Source organism: Salvelinus fontinalis, chromosome 25 (assembly GCF_029448725.1).
Source record: "Salvelinus fontinalis isolate EN_2023a chromosome 25, ASM2944872v1, whole genome shotgun sequence".
In the NCBI taxonomy this organism is placed as follows: Eukaryota; Metazoa; Chordata; class Actinopteri; order Salmoniformes; family Salmonidae; genus Salvelinus; species Salvelinus fontinalis.
Window position 1 is genome coordinate 15,913,112 of NC_074689.1, and position 18,072 is coordinate 15,931,183.

The 18,072-nt window shown below is 42.9% G+C and overlaps 1 protein-coding gene across 6 annotated transcripts in view; it reads left to right on the top strand.

Annotated features, from left to right (window-relative positions):
- LOC129822895 (phospholipid phosphatase-related protein type 5-like) overlaps window positions 1-18,072 on the top strand; it is a 123,854-nt gene that overhangs the window by 90,256 nt on the left and 15,526 nt on the right. For all 6 annotated transcript variants that reach the window (XM_055881400.1, XM_055881403.1, XM_055881401.1 and 3 more), the window contains one exon: window positions 7,900-8,150. In XM_055881400.1, the coding sequence (XP_055737375.1) occupies window positions 7,900-8,150 (251 nt within the window). The remainder of the gene's footprint in view (window positions 1-7,899; window positions 8,151-18,072) is intronic.

Consider the following 18,072-nt stretch of genomic DNA (forward strand, 5'->3'; position numbering starts at 1 on the left):
AGTGAAAAAAACGATTTAATACATTTTGAAATAAGGCTGTAACGTAACAAAATGTTGAAAAAGTCAAGGGGTCTGAATACTTTCCGAATGCACCTATTCACCTTGACAGGCCTGCTCAATTTCAATGGTCTATGTCTTACCGCACCATCTTTAGGCATACTGTAGCTGTTCACATGTAGATGTTTCCCCCACCTTGTCCAGGCACTTGGAAGGTTGGCCGATGAGTTTCCGCCCACGGCCTGAGTTTTGGCCAGGTTGAAGCCTGCTTCATCAACACATATACTTGTGATAGTACAAAAGTAGCATGTGCATCAATTAGCATCGAAGAGCCCCCGCGATATGCAACGGTTCAGGGAAGTCAGGAACCAATACACGCAGTCAGTCAGGAAAGCAAAGGCCAGCTTTTTCAAGCAGAAATTTGCATCCTGTAGCTCTAACTCCAAAAAGTTCTGGGATACTGTAAAGTCCATGGAGAACAAGAGCACCTCCTCCCAGCTGCCCACTGCACTGAGGCTAGGTAACACGGTCACCACCGATAAATCCGTGATAATCGAAAACTTCAACAAGTATTTCTCAAAGGCTGGCCATGCCTTCCTCCTGGCGACTCCAACCTTGGCCAACAGCCCCCCCCCCCCGCTGCTACTTGCCCAAGCCTACCCAGCTTCTCCTTTACCCAAATCCAGATAGCAGATATTCTGAAAGAGCTGGAAAACCTGGACCCATACAAATCAGCTGGGCTTGACAATCTGGACCCCCTATTTCTGAAACTGTCCGCCGCCATTGTCGCACACCCTATTACCAGCCTGTTCAACCTCACCTTCGTATCATCTGAGATCCCCAAGGATTGGAAAGCTGCCGCGGTCATCCCCCTCTTCAAAGGGGGAGACACCCTGGACCCAAACTGTTACAGACCTATATCCATCCTGCCCTGCCTATCTAAGGTCTTCGAAAGCCAAGTCAACAAACAGATCACTGACCATCTCGAATCCCACCGTACCTTCTCCGCTGTGCAATCCGGTTTCCGAGCCGGTCACGGGTGCACCTCAGCCACGCTCAAGGTACTAAACGATATCATAACTGCCATCGATAAAAGACAGTACTGTGCAGCCGTCTTCATCGACCTGGCCAAGGCTTTCGACTCTGTCAATCACCATATTCTTATCGGCAGACTCAGTAGCCTCGGTTTTTCTAATGACTGCCTTGCCTGGTTCACCAACTACTTTGCAGACAGAGTTCAGTGTGTCAAATCGGAGGGCATGCTGTCCGGTCCTCTGGCAGTCTCTATGGGGGTACCTCAGGGTTCAATTCTCAGGCCGACTCTTTTCTCTGTATATATCAATGATGTTGCTCTTGCTGCGGGCGATTCCCTGATCCACCTCTACGCAGACGACACCATTCTGTATACTTCTGGCCCTTCCTTGGACACTGTGCTATCTAACCTCCAAACGAGCTTCAATGCCATACAACACTCCTTCCGTGGCCTCCAACTGCTCTTAAACGCTAGTAAAACCAAATGCATGCTTTTCAACCGTTCGCTGCCTGCACCCGCACGCCCGACTAGCATCACCACCCTGGACGGTTCCGACCTAGAATATGTGGACATCTATAAGTACCTAGGTGTCTGGCTAGACTGCAAACTCTCCTTCCAGACTCATATCAAACATCTCCAATGCAAAATCAAATCTAGAGTCGGCTTTCTATTTCGCAACAAAGCCTCCTTCACTCACGCCGCCAAACTTACCCTAGTAAAACTGACTATCCTACCGATCCTCGACTTCGGCGATGTCATCTACAAAATAGCTTCCAATACTCTACTCAGCAAACTGGATGCAGTTTATCACAGTGCCATCCGTTTTGTTACTAAAGCACCTTATATGACCCACCACTGCGACCTGTATGCCCTAGTCGGCTGGCCCTCGCTACATGTTCGTCGTCAGACCCACTGGCTCCAGGTCATCTACAAGGCTATGCTAGGTAAAGTGCCGCCTTATCTCAGTTCACTGGTCACGATGGCTACACCCACCCGTAGCACGCGCTCCAGCAGGTGTATCTCACTGATCATCCCTAAAGCCAAAAACTCATTTGGACGCCTTTCCTTCCAGTTCTCTGCTGCCTGCGACTGGAACGAATTGCAAAAATCTCTGAAGTTGGAGACTTTTATCTCCCTCAACAACTTTAAACATCTGCTATCCGAGCAGCTAACCGATCGCTGCAGCTGTACATAGTCCATCGGTATATAGCCCACCCAATTTACCTACCTCACCCCCCATACTGCTTTTATTTATTTACTTTTCTGCTCTTCTGCTCTTTTGCACACCAGTATCTCTACTTGCACATGATCATCTGATGATTTATCACTCCAATGTTAATCTGCTAAATTGTAATTATTCGATTTATTGCCTACCTCCTCATGCCTTTTGCACACATTGTATATAGATTCTATTTTTTTCTACCATGTTTTTGACTTGTTTATTGTTTACTCCAAGTGTAACTCTGTGTTGTTGTCTGTTCACACTGCTATGCTTTATCTTGGCCAGGTCGCAGTTGCAAATGAGAACTTGTTCTCAACTAGCCTACCTGGTTAAATAAAGTTGAAAAAAAAAAAAAAATTGTAACAGTAATACAGTATAAAGTGCTGTACCTGAACGTACTCGGCCCGCAGTTGTTTCACCTGGTCGCTGTTTCTCTCAAAAGGCATCAGGAAAATGTGTTTCATAGATACCTGGTGTCTCTTCAAAAGGCAGGCGATTGTTAGTAGGATGATGGATGCCACATTGGCAAAGATGTCATTGTTCTCCTCAATGGCCTGCTTTGTTTTGGACAGCCATATGTCATTCCTGGCCCTGACCATTGCAACTCTGCCCACTTCTGCTGGTCGGTCAGCACACACCACGGCCATCACCATGTGGTCTTCTGTCAATTCTGAGGGTAGAACAGAGTATACTGTCAATAGATAATTTCTTTGCAAAATTTTCTCATGATCGAATTGACAGGTGATCTTTTCAGATTGGGGTGATCTGGCAGCCTCTGCCATGGTAAGGCCTCTGTTTACCACATGGTCAACGACGATGGCCCGGACTTCATTAGACACAAGTTCCCTGCCATCTGCCTCCCTCTCTCTGATGTCCACCTGTTTGACGGGACCCAAGCCCACCTCTTTGACGGGGCCCATGCCCACCTCTTTGACATATTTGACAGGGCCCATGCCCACCACTTTGACAAGGCCCATGCCCACCTCTTTGACCTCTTTGACAAGGCCCATGCCCACCTCTTTGACAAGGCCCATGCCCACCTCTTTGACCTCTTTGACGGGGCCCATGCCCACCTCTTTGACCTCTTTGACAAGGCCCATGCCCATCTCTTTGACCACTTTGACAAGGCCCATGCCCACCTCTTTGACAAGGCCCATGCCCATCTCTTTGACCTCTTTGACGGGGCCCATGCCCACCTCTGTGACAGGCCCCTTGTCCACGAGTTCTTTGATTTCTTCCTCTCCCTTGCTGTCTATCCTTCTCTGTGTTGAAAGAAATGGCAGGTGTTCACACACCCCCTTCTATATGGTGACCAATTGTGGTTACCACTATGTGAAATCAGTTAGCAAAAATTAGAATTCATTATGAATGGTTATCATGTATCATACATTTAATTTAGATGTTTATACTTTACAAACACACCTTTTATTTCTTTAGTTCTCAAAATCATCCATATATAGTAGACAAACCAGTAAAATCTATAGGTTTACCAAACGGTTAAGTGATTAACCATGAAGCGCAGTTGGATTAAGTGATGGTCAAATGTATTTAATGAGAAGAGAATCAGTGAAAGGCAACTACTTTATATGAAAGTTATTTCAAGATGAAATGCTGATTAGGTTTAGTGAAAAAGTGTGATTTTGTGTGTTGTACTTGCAAAAACTGTTGAAAAACAGCCTTTTTGATGATCTGTTTTGAGTTTTGTATTAAGAGTTGTGACATTTTACCACATACTTGTGAAAATAATACCAAAGTGATAAAAAAACGGTATATTATGTGTTTTATTTGTTGTTTTGTTCCCTATTTGGACCCCAGGAACAGTAGCCGCTGGCTTGTGGATCCCAATAAATATGACTATACTACTAACGGTCTCCAGGGGTAGGCAATAGTGGTCTTTAGAGCCTGCGCAGGTTTATATCACAGCCGAGTTCTATATAATAATCTTTAAACAGTCAGTCTCTAAATAATTCCTAACAAGTGCTCAACTGGCAGCTTCATTAAATAGTACCCACAAAACACCAGTCTCAATGTCAACAGTGAAGAGGTGACTCCGGGATGCTGGCCTTCTAGGCAGAGTTCCTCTGTCCAGTATCTGTGTTCTTTTGCCCATCTTAATCTTTTATTTTCATTGGCCAGTCTGAGATATGGCTTATTCTTTGCAACTCAGCCTAGAAGGCTAGGATCCTGGAGTCGCCTCTTCACTGTTGACGTTGAGACTGGTGTTTTGCGTGTACTATTTAATGAAGCTGCCAGTTGAGATCTTGTGAGGTGTCTGTTTCTCAAACTAGACACTCTAAAAAAAAAGTAATTTGTTTGTTATTTTACTAGGCAAGTCAGTTAAGAACAAATTCTTATTTTCAATGATGTCCTTGGAACAGTGGGTTAACTGCCTTGTTCTGGGTCAGAACAACAGATTTTTACCTTGTCGGCTCAGGGATTCGATCTTGCAACCTTGCGGTTACTAGTCCAACACTAACCACTAGGCTACCTGCCGCACCTAATGTACTTGTCCTCTTGCTCAGTTATGCAACGGGGCCTCCCACTCTTTCTATTCTGGTTAGAGCCAGTTTGTGCTGTTCTGTGAAGAGAGTGGTACACGGCGTTGTACGAGATCTTCAGTTTCTTGGCAATTCCTCGCATGGAATAGCCTTAATTTCTCAGAACAAGAATAGACTGACGAGTTTCAGAAGAAAGTCCTTTGTTTCTGGCCAATTTGAGCCTGTAATCAAACCCACAAATGCTGACGCTCCAGATACTCAACTAGTCTAAAGTTGGCCAGTTTTATTGCTTCTTTAATCAGCACAACAGTTTTCAGCTGTGCTAACATAATTGCAAAACGGTTTTCTAATGATCAATTTGCCTTTTAAAATGATAAACTTGGATTAGCTAACACAACATGCCATTGGAACACAGGAGTGATGGTTGCTGATAATGGGCCTCTGTACGCCTATGTAGATATACCATAAAAAATCAGCCGTTTCCAGCTACAATAGTCATTTACAACATTAACAATGTCTACACTGTATTTCTGATCAATTTGATGTTATTTTAATGGACAAAAAATTAGCTTTTCTTTCAAAAACAAGGACATTTCTAAGTGATCAAAAACTTTTGAACGATAGTGCACTTGTGTCCCAAACTTTTGAACGATAGTGTACGTGTGTGTGTGTATGTGTGCGTGTGTGTGTGAGACAGTCAGTGAGCCATTGCACCTGCAACTTTGATCTAATTCCAGAGCCTGTCCTATTGCTGCAGTCTGATGCAGTGAAACCTCAGTCAGCATGAAAGTTTTCAAGGCTACACAGCCTTTACTCACCCAGCCTTCCTATTCACCTCCCACCCACCACACGCATGCTGATGACAAGAAATGGGATCAATGACACTGAAAAGATAAAGCCTTTGACGTTTTTGCTTTTTTATTGAACCGTGCAAATCGAATTTCATTTATCTGCTTAATAAGAGTACGATTTCCACCCCGTCTACAGTGCCAGCTAAGGAATTTGTTTCGCTAGCTACGTATTTCTGTCATTAAACCAAACTCCAAACGTAGCCATTTCCATGGACAGTCAACCCTGCTTATTTTTTGCTGCTAAGTGGGACAATGTCAGGCTAATGTCTTCTAAAATCCTCTGCCAAATGCTCATCTAGTGAGTCACTGTTGAAACAATACATATGACTGAAGTATAAATGTGTCTGTCAGCATCTTCTGTCACCCCCTCCTCTCATCTCAGCTCCCTCGTTCCCTTTAAGAAAGAGTAAAGAAGAAGAGACTGAGGTGACTGGAATATGACAGAGAAAAAAACAGAATGACACTCTCAACAATAACGAAGACTTGCCTCTGCTCTTCCAGCTAAGTGGGTTTCAAAACTGAAAGACACATTAAGATGCAGAAACACAGAGTCTTGACAGTGATTGCAAAGCTCCCCATTGTTGCTGCAGCATATAATGCGTCCTCCTGCCGGCTTTGTCTCTTGCTGTGTGTCTAGCGAGGGCTTGTTTGTGGAGAGTTAGAGTGAAAGACAGAGCTATAAGGATCTCCTCTCCTTTGGAGAGCCCTATGACACACTGACTCTGCCTGTGTTGGTTTAAGAGCAATAGTCATGGGCAGTGGTGTCTCCACATGTCTTTTGGCTCAGTGACACACTTCCGGTGTGTGTGTGTGTGTGTGTGTGTGTGTGTGTGTGTGTGTGTGTGTGTGTGTGTGTGTGTGTGTGTGTGTGTGTGTGTGTGTGTGTGTGTGTGTGTGTGTGTGTGTGTGTGTTGGTAGGTTCAGCTGGGAGATGTGCTTTGAGGATATCGTTTTATTAAGGGATCTGATGTTACTCCTGTGTGTTTGAGCATCACACTGCTTTATGCGTCCTCACACAATTCTAGAAACAAAGCTCTGTCGTGAGGAGAATGTCGTTTTGCTTATGTTTGGCACACAGGGTTGTTGCTAGCGTGCTAGGAATTTGCATCTGTGAGAAGAGACTAGTAATTTCTACTCCTACTTTCAGACATAATGTGATATTTACAGCATTTGGAATCATGCAGGGGGTGTCTCAAAATATAAGAAAGGTCACTTTCATTACAGCATGTTATTTAACCATCTCTCTGTCTCCTTTTATTTAAATATCTCTCTCCACAGGTAAAACAGTGTTTCATTACCCATTGTTATTGCTCTCTCTCTCTCTCTGACTTTTGTAGCTGGATGATTTTTAATGGAATATCTACATAGGCGTACAGAGGCCCATTATCAGCAACCATCACTCCTGTGTTCCAATGGCACGTTGTGTGAGCTAATCCAAGTTTATCATTTTAAAAGGCTAATTGATCATTAGAAAACCCTTTTGCAATTATTGTAGCACAGCTGAAAACTGTTGTGCTGATTAAAGAAGCAATAAAACTGGCCTTTAAACGAGTTGAGTATCTGGAGCATCAGCATTTGTGGGTTCGATTACAGGCTCAAAATGGCCAGAAACAAAGAACTTTCTTCGGAAACTCGTCAGTCTATTCTTGTTCTAAGAAATGAAGGCTATTCCATGCGAGGAATTGCCAAGACACTGAAGATCTCGTACAACGCTGTGTACTACTCCCTTCACAGAACAGCGCAAACTGGCTCTAACCAGAATAGAAAGAGGAGTGGGAGGCCCCGGTGCACAACTGAGCAAGAGGACAAGTACATTAGGTGCGGCAGGTAGCCTAGTGTTTAGAGTGTTGGAGTACATCAGTACATTAGAGTATCTAGTTTGAGAAACAGACGGCTCACACGTCCTCAACTGGCAGCTTCATTAAATAGTACCCGCAAAACACCAGTCTCAACGTCAAAAGCGAAGAGGCGACTCCATTAAAAGTCCACAAATAATGTGCTTTTCTTTAAAAAACAAGGACATTTCTAAGTGACCCCAAACTTTTGAACGGTAGTGTATATCTTTCTGCCTTTCAGTGTGCCTTCAATAATGTGTGATGAGTGTCCTTTTAGACCTCCTTTCCGTTGCAGACTTCATCAATCTATCCACACAGTATGACAACTGATAACCAGAATCTAGGCCAAATCCATCGCCCCCTCTCTCTAGGAGTGTACACGTTAAGCATCTAACAGGTGTCTCTCTCTCTCCAGGAGTGTACACGTTCAGCCTCTAACAGGTATATCTCGCTCTCTCTCCAGGAGTGTACACGTTCGGGCTGTTCACTGTGGACATCTTTGTAAACGCGGGCCAGGTGGTGACGGGCAACCTGTCCCCCCACTTCCTGACGGTGTGTAAGCCCAACTTCACGGCCCTGGGCTGCCAGCACGCCCTGCGCTACATCAGCCACCAAGAGGCCTGCACCGGGAACCAGGAGGATATCCTGCGTGCACGTAAAACCTTCCCCTCCAAAGAGGCTGCTCTCAGCGTCTACGCAGCTCTCTATCTCGCGGTGAGTAGGAACCGATGTACCAAAGATACATGTTGAGAGAGTGAGTGAGTCCCTGTTACAACTGCTCACTAATTACACGTAATAACTATGGAATACATATTAGGATTATATAGTAGTAATAGGAATACAAAATAGGCTTTCGGAACTGTATAGACATTGCTGGGACATCTAGGCGTGAAAGGGTAATTCCAAGATTCTGTGAGGGACAGGCTTTTGAACATCTTAATGATTGAAGTGGATTTATTGAGTAGGCCCAATAGATGCCGGTCTTGGATGGGCTGGTGTTCTTTGATGGCTATGAGTCAGACTAGATGCGAAGAACACTGCAAAATATATCCTGGTAGTCTCTAAACAGGTTTAATCTGTTCATCAATTCTTGTCAGATTGGCCTAGGCTGTCATGTCTCAAAATGTTGTTTTCGTTTTGGACGCTGGTTTCGAGTCGCAGCCTTTCATTGGTCGAAGAGTGTCTGAGGGTAAGATGCAATTGTTTGAAGATTTCACATTTGATATTTGACTTTTTTCAATCAAATTTGTTCCATCACCCACGCAGTATGTAGATCAACTTTCTCTATATTGTTTTGGTCTGAAGCTTTGCTTTTTATCTGGCTGGTAGATTTGCATAAAAATGGACATCTCCAAGTCTCTGAACAGTTCTGTCTTTTTGTCTGGCTGCTGATATGCGTATAGATGGATTTCTTCTAGTCTCTGAGTTGTTCTGCTGGAGGAGTATGTACAGTCAACTCCAAAATGATTGCCACCCTTGATAAAGATGAGCAAAAAGACTATATAAAAGAAATAATACTAATACCGAGCTATATTATATGCTCAGGGTTGGGTAGTAATGGATTACATTTAACAGGGATCATGTTTTTATTTTTTTTAAATTTTAATTTCACCTTTATTTAACCAGGTAAGCTAGTTGAGAACAAGTTCTCATTTACAACTGCGACCTGGCCAAGATAAAGCAAAGCAGTGCGACACAAACAACAACACAGAGTTACACATGGAACATAAACAAACGTACAGTCAATAACACAATAGAAAAAAATAGTCTATATACAGTGTGTTCAAATGGAGTGAGGAGGTAGGCAATAAATAGGCCATAGTAGCGAAGTAATTACAATTTAGCAGATTAACACTGAAGTGGTAAATGAGCAGATGATGATGTGCAAGTAGAAATACTGGTGTGCAAAAGAGCAAAGAAATTCATTTAAAAAATATGGGGATGAGGTAGGTAGATTGGATGGGCTATTTACAGATGGGCTGTGTACAGCTGCAGCGATCGGTAAACTGCTCAGATAGCTGATGCTTAAAGTTTGTGAGGGAGATATAAGTCTCCAACTTCAGTGTTTTTTGCAATTCGTTCCATTCATTAGCCGCAGAGAACTGGAAGGAAAGGCGGCCAAAGCAGGTGTTGGCTTTGGGGATGACCAGTGATATATACCTGCTGGAGCGCGTACTACGGGTGGATGTTGTTATGGTGACCAGTGAGCTGAGATAAGGCGGAGCTTTACCTAGCAAAGACTTATAGATGACCTGGATCCAGTGGGTTTGGCGACGAATATGTAACGATGCTTCTTGTGAATAGCAAACTCAAATTTTGTGAGTATTTTTTTATAGGACAAGGCAGCTCTAACCAAAATCTCCAATCTCGTCTCATTGATTCGACTCCAGGTTAGTTGACCCCTGACTCCAATTAACTTTTGGAGTACTTATTAGCCTAGGGGTTTATATACTTTGTCCAGCCTACACTGTGAAAGTTAAAATTATGTATTCAATATAGACAAGAAAAATACAATAATTTGAGGGTTATTAGTTTAATCACAGTTTGTTTGTCTATTGTTGTGACTTAGACGATCAGATCAAATTTAATGTTCAATTTATGCATAAATCCAGGTAATTCCGAAGGGTTCACATACTTTTTCTTGCCACTGTATACTAAATACATTTTTAAACGGATGGGTTTATTGGTGTTAAAATAAGGCTGCTGATGTCATGCAGCCTGTCGTTTTTGTGTTTATACTTTTTCATGACAACAACGAAAAGTTTAATTTCAGACGACAATAGAATGTTCATGATGTCACTGTGACAACTGTCTACAGACATGTTGATATACATAGTATAAACCAGCCTTATTCTTTAAATCTTCGGTTGTTTAGTACACTACTCACCAGTGGCGTGCCGAGGGCCTGGGGCCTGGGCCTTCAGTGAGGTACTACACAGTCCCACCCGAATTAATCCACCTCTTAATACCATCATTATGATGCCATGGCTCTAGACACTATACATTTAGACAGAAACGCAGTATAACCAGGCGTTGCGTCACCTTGAAATTGACATTTTTGGGTAAACAGTGTTTACCCAAAAACATGACACAATCAATGAGTCTTTTCAATATTTCCCTTCACTTTTTCATTGTGCAGCTCCGTTGCCCTGCGCGCTTGTTCTTTGAGCTGTAGATCCACTCCGGTGACCCCAAAAGTTTTCAAAAGCACCATTGCTTGTAGGAGCCTGTGAGCCATTGACAGCGCTCGTAGTTGAAACTTTGAAAGTGGCGAGCGAACGAACCCATTTCCCGCCTGTGACAGGCTTTGTAGCGTCGGGCGACCTCTCCTTACAATGTCTAACTTTTCTTGAAAAGTTCGTCTTGAGAATGGCGTTATAATTATATCCTCGACCAAATCGATATCTTCTCCTCCTTCCGCCATTGTGGGTTGAAAAAACAGCTTAGTAGTACGCGAATTAATTTGTTTATCAAATTCAGTTCCCTAGATCTGCATAGGACCTGCCTCTCAATATTGGTAATCCAATCAAAAGACGTGCACGCACTACGCCTGTTAGCTGGCTCCTGGAGCCAGCCAGCAGGCGTACAATAGCCAACTCTAAAGCTGATTGGTTGACAAAAAATCTTCATTTCCATTCACTATAAGCTACAAGTGCCCGCACTGTTGATTCTGAAGGCCTGAGGGCAGATTTTAGACCCCTGGCAACACATGATGGCTGAATATGAATGGATAAAAGATCTAACATAAAGACCAGCCCTCCAAATCTCAACCTGGGGCTAGAAGCAGTGCAACCAAAAGGAAAGCTATGAAATTAAGAGTATAACTCTTACTCTGGGGAATAATTTAATACATATTTGTGGGAAAATATATCTAAAAATTGTTTTTCTTCTGATGATGTTTAGGCCAGCAGAGAAGGCCTTGCAGGCCCTGACGGCCCACCACTGCTACTCACTCTGTGTAGCACATGGCCTCACATGTGAATCATTGAAGAGAGGGGTGGGGCTAAGCTTAAGAGTGTGTGAACGATGCTGAATGGAGGTAGACAGAGAGAAGCTCTCCAGTAGGTGTACCAAAAATTCAAGGGCCATTTTCTCAAAGCGGGAATATCAACTTTCTGTAACGGTATTCCTCCTCCTCTTCAACCGAAGAGGAGGAGCAGGGATTGAACCAAGATGCAGCGGGTTGTGATGAGATAATTTTAATAAAACAAGACAGGAAAAACACGAAACGAAACCACTTGAAATAATTAACAAAATAACAAAACAAATGTAGACAGACCTGAACTATACGAACTTACATATAACACGAAGAACGCACGAACAGGGAAAATAGACTACACAAAAAGAACGGTGTACAAACAAACTGAACAGTCCCGTATGGTGCGACAAACACTGACACAGGAGACAACCACCCACAACGAACACTGTGAAACAACCTACCTAAATATGACTCTCAATTAGAGGAAACGCCAAACACCTGCCTCTAATTGAGAGCCATACCAGGCAACCCTTAAACCAACATAGAAACAGAAAACATAGAATGCCCACCCAAACTCACGTCCTGACCAACTAACACATACAACAAACTAACAGAAATAGGTCAGGAACGTGACACTTTCAATATCAACTTTCCCATTCTTCCTCAAATGTAGTGTATGATATACCATTTTCTAGCTCTAAGTCTCTACTTTTATACAATGTAAAAAACACAATTTCAAATTTTGCTACATAAGACCGAATCGAGCCGGTCATTCACAAATGTGGAAAAAGTCAAGCGGTGTAAATACTTTCTGAAGGCACTGTATATCCCACGTAGCAAATATCCCTTTTACTGGTTCCAGTGTCTGACTAGTTGCCTAAAGGTACAGTTGAAGTCTGAAGTTTACATACACCTTAGCCAAATACATTTAAACTCAGTTTTTCACAATTCCTGACATTTAATCTGAGTAAAAATTCCCTGTTTTGGGCCTCCCGGGTGGGGCAGTGGTCTAGGGCACTGCATAGCAGTGCTAACTGCGCCACCAGAGTCTCTGGGTTCGCGCCCAGGCTCTGTCGCAGCCGGCCGTGACCGGGAGGTCTGTTGGGCGACGCACAATTGGGCTAGCGCCGTCCGGGTTAGGGAGGGTTTGGCCGGTAGGGATATCCTTGTCTCATCGCGCTCCAGCGACTCCTGTGGCGGGCCGGGCGCAGTGCGCGCTAACCAAGGGGGCCAGGTGTACGGTGTTTCCTCCGACACATTGGTGCGGCTGACCTCCGGGTTGGAGGCGCGCTGTGTTAAAGAAGCAGTGCGGCTTGGTTGGGTTGTACTTCGGAGGACGCATGGCTTTCGACCTTCGTCTCTCCCGAGCCCGTACGGGAGTTGTAGCGATGAGACAAGATAGTAATTACTAGCGATTGGATACCACGAAAATTGGGGAGAAAAGGGGATAAAAATAATAATAATAATAATAATTTAAAAAATCCCTGTTTTAGGTCAGTTAGTATCACCACTTTATTTAAAGAATGTGAAATGTCAGAATAATAGTAGAGAGAATGATTTATTTCAGCTTTTAATTCTTTCATCACATTTCCACCGGGTCAGAAGTTTACATACACTCAATTCGTATTTGGTAGCATTTCCTTTAAATTGTTTAACTTGGGTCAAACATTTCGGGTAGCCGTCCACAAGCTTCCCACAATAAATTGGGTGAATTTTGGCCCATTCCTCCTGACAGAGCTGGTGTAACTGAGTCAGGTTTGTAGGCCTCCTTGCTCGCACACACTTTTTCAGTTCTGCCCACAAATTTTCTATAGGATTGAGGTCAGGGCTTTGTGATGGCCACTCCAATGCCTTGACTTTGTTGTCCTTAAGCCATTTTGCCACAACTTTGTAAGTATTCTTGGGGTCACTGTCCATTTGGAAGACCCATTTGCGACCAAGCTTTAACTTCCTGACTGATGTCTTAAGATGCTGCTTCAATATATCCACATAATTTTCCTGCCTCATGATGCCATCTATTTTGTGAAGTGCACCAGTCCCTCCTGCAGCAGAGCACCCCCACAACATGATGCTGCCACCCCCGTGCTTCACGGTTGGGGTGGTGTTCTTCGGCTTGCAAGCCTCCCCCTTTTTCCTCCAAACATAATGATGGTCATTGTGGCCAAACAGTTCTATTTTTGTTTCATCAGACCAGAGAACATTTCTCCAAAGGTACGATCTTTGTCCCCATGTGCAGTTGCAAACCGTGTCTGACTTTTTATGTCGGTTTTGGAGCAGTGGCTTCTTCTTTGCTGAGCGGCTTTTCAAGTTATGTCGATATAGGACACGTTTTACTGTGGATATAGATACTTTTGTACCTGTTTCCTCCAGCATCTTCACAAGGTTCTTTGCTGTTGTTCTGGGATTGATTTGTACTTTTTACACCAAAGTACGTTCATCTCTAGGAGACAGAACGCATCTCTTTCCTGAGCGGTATGACGGCTGCATGGTGTTGCGTACTATTGTTTGTACAGAGGAACGTGATACCTTCAGATGTTTGGAAATTGCTCCCAAGGATGAACCAGCCTTGTGGAGGTCTTGGCTGATTTCTTTTGATTTTCCCATGATGTCAAGCAAAGAGGCACTGAGTTTGAAGGCAGGCCTTGAAAAACATCCACAGGTACACCTCCAATTGACTCAAATTATGTCAGTTAGCCTATCAGAAGCTTCTAAAGCCATGACATCATTTTCTGGAATTTTCCAAGCTGTTTAAAGGCACAGTCAACTTCATGTATGTAAACTTCTGACCCACTGGAAATGTGATACAGTGAATTATAAGTGAAATAATCTGTCTGTAAACAATTGTTGGAAAAATTACTTGTGTCATGCACAAAGTAGATGTCCTAACCGACTTGACAAAACTATAGTTTGTTAACAAGAAATGTGTGAAGTGGTTGAAAACGAGTTTAAATTACTCCAACCTAAGTGTATGTAAACTTCCAACTTCAACTGTATGTTTGAATGGACTGTTTTTCCCCCCTTGATCCATTTAGAGATGTAGGTCAGTTAGCAGTGCTATTGTTTTGTAGCTGTTAGCATTGTTTAGCATGATACTGTAAAGCACATTATTTATTAGCAGTTAGCGCCTTTAAGCTAGCTACATAAACCCATTGTATTTAATGGTTAGCATGCTACTGTAAAGCACATGTTAGAAGTGTTGGGGTTCGTTCCTTGTTCCTTATCAATCATTGGCTCATTGGTGAAATTAGCATTCTGACAATATCTTTAATTGAATCATTCAAAAACCTTTAATAATGCAATTGCAGACAGAAGTTGACAACAGGAACATAGCACGCATGTTTCCTAGTAAGTTCTGCAAAATATAAAAGGTCCCAAGTTGCCATCCTGGATGAACTGCACTACCTGAGCCACTTGTGTGGGTTGTACACTCCGTCTCATGCTACCACTAGAGTGAGAGCACCGCCAGCATTCAAAAGTGACCAAAACATCAGCCAGGAAGCATAGGAACTGAGAAGTGGTCTGTGGTCACCACCTGCAGAATCACTCCTTTTTTGGGGGTTTCTTGCTAATTGCCTATAATTTCCACCTTTTGTCTATTCCATTTGCACAACAGCATGTGAAATTTATTGTCAATCAGTGTTGCTTCCTAAGTGGACAGTTTGATTTCACAGAAGTGTGATTGACTTGGAGTTACATTGTGTTGTTTAAGTGTTCCCTTTATTTTTTTGAGCAGTGCATATTGTTAATCGGTAGTCTAGGACCCTATAAATGTAAGGAGGGAGGGGTCTTGTAACCCCTCCCCTTCTATTTATACAACATAATCAAAATCAATTATTATAATACATCAAACATTTGGTACAGCCCCTATCATGACCCCAAGGTGAACCCCTGACAGAAGTTAGCTTGCTGCATGCTACTGTAAAGCAGCACTATGGAGATTGGTGATTACTCCTGTTATTCCCTCATTGTCTGTAGCATTATTACAGGCTGCTGGTAATGAGCCCATAGCAGGATCAAATGCTTGGCTTCTGGACATCATCTAGAATCTGTTGTATGGGATAATCTGAATGAGACAATGTGATAGTTGTATACTGTACTGTATTATAGGCTTACCTAGTTTCTTATGGCTGAGAATGGTATGTTCCCATTGAAAGGCAGTCCAAAGACATTCAATGGCAGTCCACTCTTTGATGGTATGCACAACCAAATATAATGAATTAAGTAATTTGACTTACACTTTATGTGCAAAACGTACAGATTGTGGTTTTAAAACCTTAAGACATCTATACAGGATGGGTTTGACAGTATATCCAATCAGTCAGTAGAGTATGACAGCATGCTAACTCTGTGGGAGAGATTGATCTTTGAAAGGTTGTCACTAAAGGACATTGTCACTCTTCTTCATCTCTTCAGAATATATTTATAGTGTCACACTCCCATTTAACTGACAAGCCTTGATTAGTGACAGTACAAATGTCACTTAATATGTGACATTAAATTGAAAATGTAGGTCGGAGCTTCAATCCCTGTGTAGAGCATTCTGTAAGGCTATTAGATGGTTGAAATCAAGTTGACCTCACCCATTGGGTAGATTGGATTACTGTCTCGGAGGACATTTTTGGAGGGACATAGTAAGAGTGTGGTCATGTGTGAAATGTATACGTTTTTAACAACGTACAAACCGTGGCCCCTGGGAAGGACTGTGAGCCATGCCCTTGACCTGAGTGGGAGAAAGTTTCCCTTCACACACACACCACCACTACCGTGACCACAGTACAGTCACTGTTTTAATGAAAGCTCTGGGGATACAGTGAATCACCACATAATGGGCCGGACCATTCCAAATGTTAAGGTCAATCAGCAGTAAGACTGAACCACTATCGCCTTTTGGGGGATTTACTGGGATTTCATTTTAATCAGGTTCTTTCTGCATGGGGAGATATGGTGAAGGAGGTGGTGATGGTATTCATCATAGTTTGTTATCCTGCAGGAAGGAACGACTGTCTCGTAAAACAGTGGTTCATCAACCATGACGAAGATCATCATGATATATCACTTCTATCATTAACCCAGGGGAAATCAATACAAAATCTCTGATTTAAAATGGCAAACTTTCATAGTGCATTTTCTGCCTTTGGAACAGTGCATAATTTTTTTTAACTTGACGTCAACTCATGTCATGTAGAGATGTCATAAACTAACGCAGAGCGAGATAGAGAAAGAGAAAAAAAATCTAATGTTGTGTATCTCTTTCTATCCCCCAGAGAAGAGAAGGAATGAAACTGGGTCAGGATGCATGCAACCTTTGAGTCCATAGAGAAAGAGCGAGAGAGTGTGTGTGTGTGTGTGTGTGTGTGTGTGTGTGTGTGTGTGTGTGTGTGTGTGTGTGTGTGTGTGTGTGTGTGTGTGTGTGTGTGTGTGTGTGTGTGTGTGTGTGTGTGTGTGTGTGTGTGTGTGTGTGTGTGTGTGTGTGTGTGTGTGTGTGTGTGTGAGTGTGAGAGAGAGAGAGAGAGAGAAGAGGAAGCTAGAGAGAGAGAGAAGAGGAACAGAGAGAGAAAGAGAGAAGAGGAAGATAGAGAGAGAAGAGGAAGCTAGAGAGAGAGAGAGGAAGAAAGAGAGAAGAGGAAGAGAGAGAGAGAAGAGAGAGAGAAGAGGAAGCTAGAGAGAGAGAGAGAGAGAGAAGAGCAAGAGAGAGAGAGAGAAGAGGAAGCTAGAGAGAGAGAGAGAGAAGAGGAAGCTAGAGAGAGAGAGAGAGAAGAGGAAGAGAGAGAGAGAACAATGGGTAATGTACCCTCAGAGCATAGAGTTTGCACTAATGAAAAATACAATTACTCATCTGCCGCTCTGACATGAGGGATTCGTTATAAAGCGTGTGGCTTCACTTCAGAGGACTACAACAAGGGAAAACAAAACTCTTAATCATGTTTCCTCTCCTCTACTTCTCCAGCCATGTAACGACAATGGGCATTTGTTTTCTCTCCGTTCGTTTAGTTACGTTTTAATGGCCATTCAATTGCCTTTTAAGTTAATTTGCAACATGTTTAAATTAATGTTGCAGTCACTTTTAAGTTACTTTCGACAATTTTGAGTCCCACTGTCAATATGCCATGTCATATCAGAATGATTAAAACAATTAAGAGGAGTGACAGTGTTTAGTCCCTCTCTATCATCTGTGTCCCAGCTGGGTTAGGGGAGGCACCACTCCGGGCACTTTCTCTCTGCTTGACTCACAGGCTTCCTAATTTAGCACTGAGACAGGGGCAGCTGTGTACTCTGTGTGTCTCACTCTCTGTCTGTCTGTCTGTCTGTCTGTCTGTCTGTCTGTCTGTCACTCCCACACCCCACCACCCTCTTTTTTAAATTTTCTGTCTCTCTCTCTCTCTTTTCCACCGCTACACTACGTTCTCTCAATCTGTGTCTATCTGTCTCTCCCTCTCAGGTAGAGCAGGGGGGAAAAGAGGTGACAGTTAGTTAGAAACAACACATCCACCAACAGCCCTATACCCACCTCGGATATACTGTACTTTAGATGAGAAACCATTTACTTGAATAGAGACCCAGCTCTATACAGCCCTATTCACACTGAGGACACACATATATATATATATATATATATATATATATATATATATATATATATATATATATATATATATA